This window comes from Harmonia axyridis, chromosome 1 (genome assembly GCF_914767665.1).
Source record: "Harmonia axyridis chromosome 1, icHarAxyr1.1, whole genome shotgun sequence".
Taxonomy (NCBI): domain Eukaryota; kingdom Metazoa; phylum Arthropoda; class Insecta; order Coleoptera; family Coccinellidae; genus Harmonia; species Harmonia axyridis.
In genome coordinates, this window is record NC_059501.1 from 38096213 (window position 1) to 38108985 (window position 12773).

Below are 12773 nucleotides of genomic sequence, written 5' to 3' on the forward strand. Positions count from 1 at the left end.
TACAATCCAAGGATTTACATTATTCTAAAGCAATAATTCTTGTAGAAGAAGCAATAAACCATCTCTCGAATGTGAGACAATCTGACAGGTCATGGGATAATATATGCCAAAGGATTGAGAATATTAGCAAAGAGACTGGCATGAATATCAAGGAAAATATAGCAGAAAAAAGAAAGAAGTCACTGCCTACACTGTTTAAAGCTTTTTTCACTGAAATACAAGTGGAAGATAACAGCCAAGAAGTAGAGAAGGATTTGAAAGTAAGATGCTTATACATAGCACTTGACCGAATACTTGAGGAATTAAGAAGTCGATTTTCCGAAAATAAAAGCCACTTCTCTGGCTTGAGTGCCTTACAATCGATTCACAATTGGTGTACAGGGATGATGATAGAAGGAAAGATACAGGGCAGAAGATCGGTGGGTAGAAGACAAAATTCTTCGCTGAAGGATTCGAGAAGATGGTTTGGTTGCACCTCCACCGACATTTTTAGGGCAACTACATCTAGAGTTTGGATTGCCAGATGGACCGCCAACCTTCGTTAGGAGACGGCGTACTAAGAAGAAGAAGTACAGGGGTTTATTTATTATTTATCGAGACATTTTCTGATTTTCAGATCTGGAATATGTCTTAAGAAGGCATGCGGATAAAGCAATGATGTGAGGGACGAGGACTACACTAAATGGCAGAGGGATATTTTACCTTTATTGGAAAATTATACAGCACAGTACATATTCAATGCAGATGAGACGCGCTTATTTTTTTAGTGTCTTCCAGATAAATCTCTAAGGATAAGAAGATCGCTTTTCACACGTCCTTTGAATGGCTTTTCAGTACAGTTACACATTTTTGCGGATTCAAGTGATAAAGCCTATTCAGCAAGTGCCTATTTGAGATTAGAAGGAGATATTATCGAAACAGCCTTCCTGATGTCTAAAACAAGAGTTGTACCATTGAAGCGTGTACCTTCTATTCCTAGACTTGAATTACAAGCTGCTTTTTTATCAAGTAATCTATATAAATTCATCGAAACCAACTTCCCAATAACTTTTTCGAAGGTATTTCTTTGGTCGGATTCACGAACTGTTATATTCTGGATCAAAAATGATAATAGAAAATTCAAACAATATGTAGCCAATAGAATCTCACAGATACAGGAAATAACGAATACGGAGTGGTGGAATTGGATTAGCACCAAAGAAAACGTCGCAGATGAAGGTACGAAATGGACAAAAATTCCAAAAATCAATTCAGAGAGCAGATGGTTGCAAGGGCCAGAGTTCCAGAAATTCAATGGACAAAAGAAGAAATCACCAATAACATCAAAGATGAAGAAGTAGAGCTCAAACACGGAATTTTGGTGGTTACACATTTCCAGAGGAATTTGGCTCTTCCTGATATAGAAAGATTTTCGAAATTTTTGAAGCTTATCCGTACAACAGGGTGGATTATAAAATTCAAAGAAAAGATCACACACAGAGATGTTAATGGTGTATTATCTCTGAGACATTTGAACGAAGCTGAAACTGCATGGTGGATAGAAGTTCAGAAAGAAAGTTTTCCTGAGGAAGTTACTATACTCATGAAAAACAAACTCATTGGTAAAAACCGTAAATTATATACTTTGACACCATTTCTCGATGAAAAACAGGTAATGCGGATGAGAGGGCGAATAAGTCTCACTTATGTAGCAGATGAAAATATGAAAAATCCAGTTATTCTACAATCAAAACATCGATTTACAGAATTACTTGTAGAATATTTTCATGAAGAATACAGACATTCAGGTCAAGACTATATAGTAAATCAAATAAGACAAAAATATTGGATACTGAATGTTCGAAAGCTGGTGAAGAAAATATCAAGAAATTGCCTCATTTGTCAAAAAAGAAGATGTCAGCCTGAAGAACCGATGATGAGTGATTTACCAGAAGGAAGAGTTGCTGCTTATGTCCTTCCCTTTACCCATACTGGAATGGACTATTTTGGGCCTTTGGAAGTAACAATAGGTAGAAGAAAAGAAAAAAGATATGAAGTAATATTCACTTGTTTGACGATACGAGCAGTTCATGTTGAAGTAGCATGCTCACTGGATACCAATTCGGCCATAATGGCTATACGACGATTCATGGCAAGAAGAGGTAAGCCCCTCCATATCTATTCTGATAACGGTACGAACCTTCGAGGAGCTGAAAAAAGAGTTAAAACAAGCAATTTTAGAAATCGACCAAAATAAAATTTCTGAAGAATTGGTTAATCGAAATATAAGTTGGCATTTCATACCTGCAACCTCTCCGCATATGGGTGGGTCGTGGGAGAGATTAGTTAGATCCATCAAAACTGCTTTATATATTGTTCTCAAAGAAAGAACTCCCAGAGAAGAAGTTCTGACTACCTTGCTAGTTGAAGCCGAGAACATAGTGAATGGAAGACCATTAACCCATGTTTCTATAGATCCAAATGATATGGAAAGTTTGTCTCCCAATCATTTTTTGATAGGAACAAACAATAGGACAGATGCACCTGGGAATTTCTCTGAAAATGATTTATGTTCAAAAAGACAATGGAGAATCGCTCAAGCACTATCAGAAATGTTCTGGAAAAGATGGCTGAGAAATCAGTTCCTTTGAAAATAGGAGATATAGTTCTCGTAGTAGACGATAACCAACCTAGAAACTCGTGGCCTATAGGATTGATTACCAATATATTTCCCGGAAAAGATGGACAAGTTAGAGTGTTGATGTAAAAATCAGATCAACAGTATACAGAAGACCTACAACCAAAATTTGTAAACTCAATATAGAAACCACCAGAGAATTCACTGAAAAATTAGAAGACGAAATCCGAAAATAACTGGATGAAGAACCAAATCTTGGAAATGTATAATTAGTTATTATACGGGGGGAGAAATGTTTCATGTTTTTTCTCATAGAATTATTATTGAATGTCAGATTGACAAGTTGTTATGTAGATATTATTTTATAAGTTCATATTTTGAATATACGCGCCGATAACGGAGAGAGGGAAATTCAGGTGACCGACCGACTCGAAGAAGTACGAAAACTCAGTATGAAGCTACCACTACAAATGAAAGCATATGTTCAATTATTATAATTGTATATTCGAGATAATCGTATTAGTAATAAAACCTAAAAGGAAATTTACGTCCTTTTATTACCAAGTACACAACACAAGTAATATAGGAATTGTTCTGCCTTCATTCTTTTATTACATTTTATTGATATTTTGCCGAGAGTAAAGGTCCTTCGAGTATTTGCCAAGGATTATTTGCCAATCCAGCCTTAGCCCGAAACACATTGACTTTTAAAAACCAAAAATGCCTTGAGGGAAAGTACAGTAAACAGAGAGTTACATTGATGCTTGGTACGAACATAGATGGTTCAGAAAAACTTAAACTGCTCCTGATAGGTAAAAGTAATACACCTCGCTGCTTTCAAGGTGTTGAATGGTTGCCTCTGGACTATAGAGCAAATAAAAATGCGTGGATGACTGGAAAATTATTTGAAGAATGGCTATTGAAATTAGACAAACCGTTCGCAAGCGCCTAAAGAAATACCATTCTCTTCATTGACAATTGCCCATTTGCCCAGCCCATCCTAAGGATCTCCAACCAAAGCTAAAATTCATAAAACTTGCTTTTTTGAACATCAATATGACATCAAACTACAACCTCTGGATCAGGGTGTCATATAATGTGCCATTATCGCCGAAGAATCTTAAAGAAAACTCGAAATTATTTCGAGAGAAAACAAAAAATTAATAGTATTTCACTAATGGACTGCGTTCATGAAATATCCACTGCATGGAATATAGATGTGACTATCACCTGAACACATATTCAAAATAAAAATTAAAAAGAATGAAAAATGTCCTTGAAGCGAACTCGGTGATAGATGACATTTATTTTTCGGATATTCGTTAAATGAGGAAAATTGCTCATTATTATATTCAACATTAGAAGCATTCTCATTTCACCGCCCAATTAGTTCGTCATTTTTAACTCTTCTCCTGATATTGCAAAACTCATTTTCGAATTCTCAATAGCCTCAAACATTCAACTTCAATTAAATGACTCCAGTTAAAGATTAACATATAATTGAGTCATATCTTTTTACTAACCCAATTTCTGTTTACCTCTGTCAATCTGTCATCCTGTGTAACACGTCCTAAGGGACGAGCCCATGGTTTCCCTAAGTTTGGGAAACAAAAATAAGAAGAGTATGATCAAGTATGATAATAGTCTAAGAGCCAGTGGACGGCAGATCACACATATTTCAGGAAAGCCTAAAATTTCCTCCGCTAAGCGCGGTTGCGGTGGCCTCAGCTACTATCAGGCGCGACAGGTGTGAAAATTTTATGAATATGTCGAAATACACTCTTATAGCTATTCAAAAACGAAACGGCCGACTATTATCGCGGTGGTGAAGTGGTGGCAGAAATTTTCAAAATAAAAAAAAATTTCAAAAATATTTTAGGAAACTTGAAATTCATAAATATTATTTTTATTTCTTTTATTCAGAAGTTTAAACTTCTGAAGGCAGACAGGTACCTCGGTTCCTTCGACCTGGCTTACAGTAAAATCTTTCTTCCCCGCAAGTATAAAAATTCAGGTTGGTCCAGACTCCCATTTTAGTTCAATAACTTTGGCGTCGGATAGAACAACTTTTCATGAAAAAAAGGTCATATGCCGGAGGTTGCGGGTTCGGTTCCCGCTCGGGGGGGTACTTTTTCCGGAATTAAACAATTGTATGTTAGCCATCAAAATATTATGCTATTACAATTTCAAATATCCTACACTTGCGCTACAAATTTAAAACAACGCTTCAGTAATTTGAAATATTTCATTTTGATGAATTCAAGTTTCACAAGATGCATATATTGAGGAATCATTCCATATATTCTCTTATTTACTTCGAAGGTGATTTCAATTTGTAAAGAATTTTAACTAAATCCGAATAAATGACAGCACGATTTTAAGGATACCTATTAAGAGGACAAAATAGCGTGTCCAAATAGTCAATACAAGTCTTAAATTATTAGGAGAATATCTACTAAACGCAATACAATATAATGGAAAAGTAGATACTTGATATTTCTTCATCAGAACCGTATAATTGATTTTCATTTTCGTTGGAATAGACATGAACATAACTATTTCATATTTTTCAATTCGAATCAATGATTGGGAAACATGTCTGTAGTTCCCAAGAGATCATAACTTGTATTTTGAGTATTTAAGAACCAATAATAAAATAAAGGAGTCTCAGAAATGGATTTTCTGAAGAAGGTAAGCACAAATCATCCAAATAACACTCATATCATTCTTCCAACTAAAAATAAGGAGATTCAATAACACGTCATTATCATCATTTTTTCATCTACTTTGATACCGATATCAAAGGACGAAAGAGTATCATGAATTAAAGATTAAGTGCCTAAGTACAACACATATTGGGCTTAAATCTAAAATAATACTGAAATTCTAATTGAAGGAATGAAAACCTAGATAGGGTGCACAAATTAACAATCATATGTAACAACACAAGTTATTTCTATCTGTCAGTACCTGAATTAAGCTCTCTAACCAGTGTTGACATAGCATTCGTTACAGAATCAGCTGCGACTAAAAGATCATTTCTTAACGATCTACCCATTGGATCTCTATTTCCATTGCCATTGCTCACAGCTACAACAAAATAAATTTGTATAAAAACTGCTTGCATGTGAATTATAGTAGTCAGATAGATTTGAAATCTAGTTATATCAAAAATAAATTAAAAGATTGACTCAAAAAAGAAAACTTATCTTCATAAATGCCAAAACATTGGGTTCTTCGAATTTTAATGAAATGAAATGGTCATAATGAAGAAACTAGTAGATGTGGATGGAATTTTGTGTTTGGAGAAGATTCATAACATCAGTGAAAAACTATAATTTGAAAATAATTTCCTCCGATAAAACCATTTGCGAGATACATAAAACTGGAAATTAATTTCTTTTATGGATTCTCAACAACCTGTATCTTTTCAACCCAACCCAATCGGAGACAAATTAAAGGAAAAAACGTTCATTTTTATCCTAAGAAACTTTTTGTTGAAATATATGTGCAGGGTGGGCAAATTTTGATCTTTCAGTACTTCAACTTTTAAACCAGAGGAGATAGACAGAATCTGATACCCCATTCTCTTTCTCTTTATTGGTTACATATCAAATGGCTATCGACCGAAGTCTTCCAGCCAGTAATTTACATTTCGATTAAATTTACATTTTATATAAAAAATATAGTAGTTACAATATAAATACTATTCTAGGGATAGCAAGTGTTCATAAAGTGGGAGCGCTGGTAGTTTTGCCTTTTCAGTGGTTTCTCTATTATAGCGGTGTATTAATGGTTCCATAATATTTCTGTTATTTTGGTTTTTGATAAATTTCATGCCCAGCCTATGCAGTCTCGTCAGTATTGGTTCCACTTCTGTTGTTTTATATAATAGAGTGTTGGAGGGGTTGTGTAAGGGATTGTTGGGATGTCTCAATTTTGTTATTTTTCTAAGGCAAGTTCTTTCTGCTATTTCCAGGTTATTAAGTGAGGTTTTTGTCGCATTCGAGAATATTATGCTACCATAGCCCAGTAATGGTCTGCATATCATCTTGTAAATTGAACTGGCTGTTTTGATGTTGATTCCTAGGTTCTTGTATGTGAGTGATCTGAAGTGTCCAGTTCGTGTGATGGCTGCTTTTTTCTGCACCTTCATATGGTATTTGAAATTGACTTTGTTGTCCACGTGTATTCCCAAATACTTGCACTTAGTTGTTGGTCAAATTGTATCATTGCCAATTTTTATACCTGGGGAGTTGTTCTTTATATTATGGTGGAATATTATCAAGCCTCGAAATTATCATCCGATATCTTTACTACCCATTTTGTCCAAAGTAATGGAGACTGCTATTAATTTGCAGATAGTAAAACACCTAGAGGAAAACAACCTCATTAGCGACAATCAATACGGTTTTCGGCGCTGTCGTTCAACGGGTGACTTGCTCACCTATGTCACTCATCTTTGGACGACAAACGCTGTGGAAAAGCATGGGGAATCAATTGCAGTTGCCCTAGACATATCCAAGGCCTTCGATCGTGTATGGCACAGAGCATTACTATCTAAGCTTCCATCTTACGGTCTCCCGGAAGGACTTTGTAGCTGGCTCGGAGGTTTCCTCCACGAGAGACAACTTTGTGTTGTGGTCGATGGTGCGGAGTCTGCACTTCATTCCGTCAACGCCGGTGTACCTCAGGGCTCAATCTAGTCCCCGACTCTGTTCCTAATGCATATTAATGACCTTTTAAATTCAACCAAGAATCAGATTTTAAGCTTTGCAGATGACAGCACTCTTATAGCGTCCACGACAAACAAGAAGCCTGTATCAGCGTCAACATCCAGTTCCCAAAGAATCGCTCAAGCTGTGACAATCAACAAAGATCTAGAAGTTATTCTACAATGGGGTTCTGACAATCTGGTTGAATTCAATGCCTCTAAGACCCAGGCTACTCTCACAAGGAAAACATCGTCAGTTGCACCCCAACTAATAATGGACAATAAAACAATAAAACCAACCAATGGACTTAAGCTTCTAGGGGTCAATATCAGTCCAAATGCAACCTGGCATGAGCACGTCTGCTCAGTTGCCAAGTCAGCTGCACAGAAACTTAGCTATCTATTTCGTGCGAGGAAATTGTTCACTCCAAAGCAGCTTTTATTACTTTATAAGGCTCAAGTGCGTCCAGCTATGGAATATTGCTCTCATGCTTGGGGTTCAGCTCCTAAGCACTCGTTACGCCTACTTCTTGTTGTCTTATCTTGTTTTATTTGGTTCCGTTGTGAAATAAGTTTTTGTATGTTTTATATGTGGTATTGGTTTGATTTGTATTCGCTGTTTTTTGTTGTTGTAGATGATCTGATATGGTGGAGGTTGTTGACTTTTTATTTATTGTTTGAATTGGTTGGTTTGTTTTAACGTTTTTCTTTGAAGGAAATCCCCTAAATATGTTGTTTTCTTCTTTATCTCTCTCTATGTTATTGTTTACGCGCGACACGTCATTGGAATTCCTATCGGCTGGCTTTCGGAGTAGTCACCATCACTTGAAAAAGTCATTCTTGGTTTTATGATATTTCAGTAGAGATGAAATAGAATAAATTTTATACGCACGATGTGTTAGACGTCCGTTTACGGCAGATGCTACACATTGACTCCGTCTCGTTCTCTTTTTCTGAGAAACTAACAAGAGTAGTATTCGTTTTCGGCCACCTTCTTTTGTTTTCGGGTTATAAGCGAAAATTGAAAAAATGGCGATATCGAAAAAAAAAATTATCTCCGTTAATACTGATAATAGAACTCTGAAATAAAAACATTATGCAGGCACTTTTTCAGTGACGTGCTCGTCTTTTCAGGATTTTTAATAACGGAGCTATGACCCAAAGTACGTTTTTTTTCAATGGGAACACTAGATTTCTGTGCCATTTTTTGAAAACTTAATTTTTACCGACAAAAATATACAACACTGTATAGTTTGTATCAATATAAATAATGGAAAATGGTCATCAGATTTTGTCTTACTCCTCTGGTTTAAAAATTGTAGTAATAAAACATCGAAATTTGCCCAGCAAAGAAGTCAAAGAATCACCCTGTATAAATTGAACGTAAAAAGGAATTTGTTTAATGTAGAATCATACACGAAACATCAAAAATATGACTACCTACCCATATTAATGTTCCCACCAAAGGCATTTCTAACATCTCTAACATCACCGCCAACCCCAATCAAAGACTCGCTATTCAAATTGTGCATACCCCTTTCTGCTCTTTCTTGCTGAATATTTGACATAACATCTTTGGATTGAACATGCACTTGATTGTGGCCAAATTCAACTAGAGAATGGCTCATATTAGATAAACTATCCGCCAAAGGTGTTGTTGAATTGGGCATCGATGTACTAGACGAAGGTATTCCAGAAGGTGTTTGTGGAGCACTGCGAGGATTAGCCTGCCCTGGAGTAGTAGCCGATGGCAGAGGAGGAGATTTTGTACTTCGTGGTGAAGAATTTGGCGTGCTTCTTGGGGAAGCTTGATGATTCTGAAATATCAACATCATATCTTGTAGTATGAGATATTTCATCAAGCACTGAAAGTAACATCTATCATTGTTCGTGAAATAAAGGACATGAAAGGAAACTTCATCACAACACAGAAATATGACATCATGTAGCAGATTTCATCATCAAAATAATAACACAAGTACACGAAAAAACTCATTCTAAGGTGAAGGTTGAAAAATCAATGCAGTTCATTTCATAATTAAACTATAAGTCGTTTTGAATGTTTTTTGCATTGATTTGGAATATTATCTAGCAAATAGTATATTAAGTATCGAGAACGGTAAGGTCATTTTACCGAGTTTGGAGGAACGCAGCGAACTCTCCAATTATTGTCTGAGATCGGTAGTCTTTAACTTATGACTTATAGTATTTTTTGCACGATAGACATACATTCTACTTGGAATAAAAAAATCCAAAAAATTAAAATAGTCCTTCGTGGCTTTAATGTTAATGCCATGTAGGAATATATTAAATCATGATTCCCAAATAGTTACTCGTCTTTCAAAGTCTTAATTCCCACTAGTGAAAATGACATAGTGATGATAGAATCGAATTGGCCAAATAGATCCACAATGCATTATTTTCACCAGCGAAAAATGAGGGAACAAGAGCTCTAAGTCTCAATAATCATACAAATGAACAATGTGAAGAGGAATACAGATTGAAAATACTTAATGCACGGTACTTATCGAACAAATAGACAATTTGGCAATAATAGGTACTAAATCTGGAAAAACCAGAACTGAAAGAATTTTCACAATTTCATATTACAAGCTCACATTCAACCAAAAATAATAAAACAAAAATGAAAACAATAAATTTAATTAACGTTCATTTTTCATGAACAAGGGTAATAGGGAATTCTGTTTATATTGGTTGGGCTGCCATGTATTATTTATTATACAGGCGTCTTAGTAAAGACGGCTTGGAAATTTTTATTGCAGGGAATGTTGACAAAAGCAGCGGAGCGGGACAACCTTATGTTGTTCAAGGATGAAATCAATCAAGGATTAAATATGAAAAGGCACCCAGCAAACTAGCCGAATTGCCACCCCTCAAATAGAGGTACCTGAAACGATCGTTTCACTGTTTCATCCTCAGAGGAAAGAAAATACTTTCCTCTGAGGTTTCATCCCTAATGCCGGACCTGGGTACATGCAAGATTTTCAAGAAATGGATTCAGGGAAAAGGCAGCCAAATCAATGGAAAAGCATTACTTTCTTATTTCGTTCGACGAATTGAAAACCTAAGATCTAACTATTATTTCAATGAATATTTAGTCCGTTCGATGAACTGTAAGTTATATTCACACACTATTCTGTTAACCTTAGCAACCAGTAAAAATAATCTACCGATCTAGAAACAAACGCGGTAACTAACAAAAGTCGTTCTATCGTGCAACAATATATGTAACTTTTCAGACAGTTAAGTAGAAACCTTTATTTATGTTCGAAAAAATAAAACATCAGAATAAAAATTTCATATACATAATCGCGAATTATATGTCATTTCAATTTCACCAACACCAACACTTGTTTACATGCACAAAAAAAATAATAAATATAAGACTTGAATCACAAAGTGCATTAAGGAACATATTGAGTTCTTTTTCAAATTCTGTAATTATCGATCTTCAGTTTTGAACCTGCTACTTGAAATGATATCAAAAATTAATGGAAATTCTATTAACATACAAAGCAGCACCCATAGAAGCATCAATAATACATTTCTTTAGACTTACCTCCGAAGATTTTTCGGCTACCTACAAATTTTTTTAGAGACGAAGCTTTATTAGTATCACAAATAAATGCAAGAAAATAGTGTAAATATTTAATTGATTTCTTTTTTGATATTCACTCATCTGAATAGCATCTATACTTATTTTATACATCACATGATTACTACTACATAATATGAATGACAAAATGTTAATTATCGATTCAAAATGAATTCAAAAATTCGTTTATAAAAAGTTTTCATACCTTCAACATTTTCATAAGGCCTTCCAATTGGATCATTAACTGCCTTCTTGAATCTTGCAATGAACTCAAATGTGTCTCCAATTCGTCTTTCCTCATCCGCAACGCTCTTAATTCATTCATGAGAAGAGGATTGTCAGGTCCATGTCCGCTTCCTTCAAGTTCTTGTTGCCTCCTGAAATGAATAAATCAAAAATGAAATTATATGAAATGAACTCAGGGTGAGCGAATATCATTTACAGTCAAAGAAGATGAAAAAGTTGTTTATACCTAAGTCTAGCAATTTCTCTCATTATTTCCCTATTCTTTGCTTCTAATTGTCCTATAAGTTCCCGTTGAGCTCTTGTCGAATCCATTCCAAGACAAGCTTCGGAGGATACTCGACCCTGAAAAATTATACATATGGGACTATGATATTATTTTTTTATCTAACTGATTAATGTACCAATTTTCATTGAAGTTATTAAATATAATGGCCAGTTATATTGAAGCACAATTCAATTTGGAAATAGAATATTAACTAAAATTGAATGAAATTTTTCAAATTCAAAGATCAAACTTAAAGAATATTATATAAAATAAGCCATACAATAAATATGTAGGTACTATTAAGCAAAGCTACTTACTATATCTGGTGACAGAGAACTTCTTCTTATACCAGTTCTGGGCTTTAGTAGCAACAGCAAAAGCACATTCAAGTAAAAATCATGTAACAAAAAAGACATGCTGACTCAAATCAGTTTTTGAAAATTAAGTTTCACTTGAAAATCTTACCATTCCTTGGCCAGCTTCTTGAGCTAGTTTGGCAGCATAACGAGCAATCAATCTATGTTCATCATCCCGAGCACTGTCCAAACTAAAAACAAATAATACTTAATTATCGAAAATATCGAAAAAATGTAATGAATCGAACCAATTTTTTTATCAAATGGTCAATTTTCCGTTTTTTCCAATGATTTGAAGCAGGAAAAACAAAAACTCTATTGTAAAATTTGCCATGTTCTTTTTTCAAGAAATTTAATTTGTTAAATTTCAAAATAAATAAAACACAATAACCAACTACAATAATATCAAAGTAGAACTAAATATAAAAATCGTAATTTTTACTTACCTCCTAGTTGTGGAAGATCTGCTGTCTAGACTTCCCATTCCATCGAATGGGTTACATGAATTGCTATCAGGAAATCCGTTATGTGATGGAACAGGAGAAGGGGGTCTAAAAAAGAAAATATCATCAAATATATCCGAAGAACTCATTTCTTCGGAATAAATACTTATTTTTCATGAATAAAAAAAAACATAACTATATGAGAGGAAAAATGTTGAAACAAACAAAAATATTCCCAGAATATTCATAATTGGTATTATACAGGTTTTATAAAGAAAACAAAAGTTGTTACACCAGAGCATTTGAAGCTTTAAATAAGAAGATAGACTTTGGTTCACCAATTACTCGTTAATATTGACCAAATGAGGTCTGAATTAATTGAAATTGGTTCAATCACTAAGCCCTGTGGGAATTCCGAGGATAACACTGGTTCCGTGGGAGTAGACAGCACCTACGTACAATAAATCACTCTGAATGCGATCGATTCTAAGATCAGGAACTGCCCTAGAATGTTCC

The 12773-nt window shown here is 34.7% G+C and overlaps 1 protein-coding gene across 11 annotated transcripts in view; it reads right to left on the reverse strand.

Moving 5' to 3' along the window:
- The window catches only part of LOC123671402 (dystrobrevin beta), a 64983-nt gene that overhangs the window by 37818 nt on the left and 14392 nt on the right, over nt 1–12773 (reverse strand). For 5 of the 11 annotated variants that reach the window (XR_006746093.1, XM_045605238.1, XM_045605237.1 and 2 more), the window contains exons 9-16: nt 12261–12365; nt 11924–12005; nt 11776–11817; nt 11420–11535; nt 11153–11324; nt 10912–10932; nt 8776–9148; nt 5588–5707 (exon numbers count right to left, since the gene is read on the reverse strand). Coding sequence is in view for 10 of the 11 variants with exons in the window: in XM_045605238.1 (XP_045461194.1) it covers nt 5588–5707; nt 8776–9148; nt 10912–10932; nt 11153–11324; nt 11420–11535; nt 11776–11817; nt 11924–12005; nt 12261–12365 (1031 nt within the window). In the remaining variant the exon portion in view is untranslated. Of the gene's footprint in view, nt 1–4757; nt 5352–5587; nt 5708–8775; nt 9149–10911; nt 10933–11152; nt 11325–11419; nt 11536–11775; nt 11818–11923; nt 12006–12260; nt 12366–12773 lie in introns of those variants that run through there. The other 6 variants (XM_045605242.1, XM_045605245.1, XM_045605247.1 and 3 more) reach the window with 5 other exon arrangements.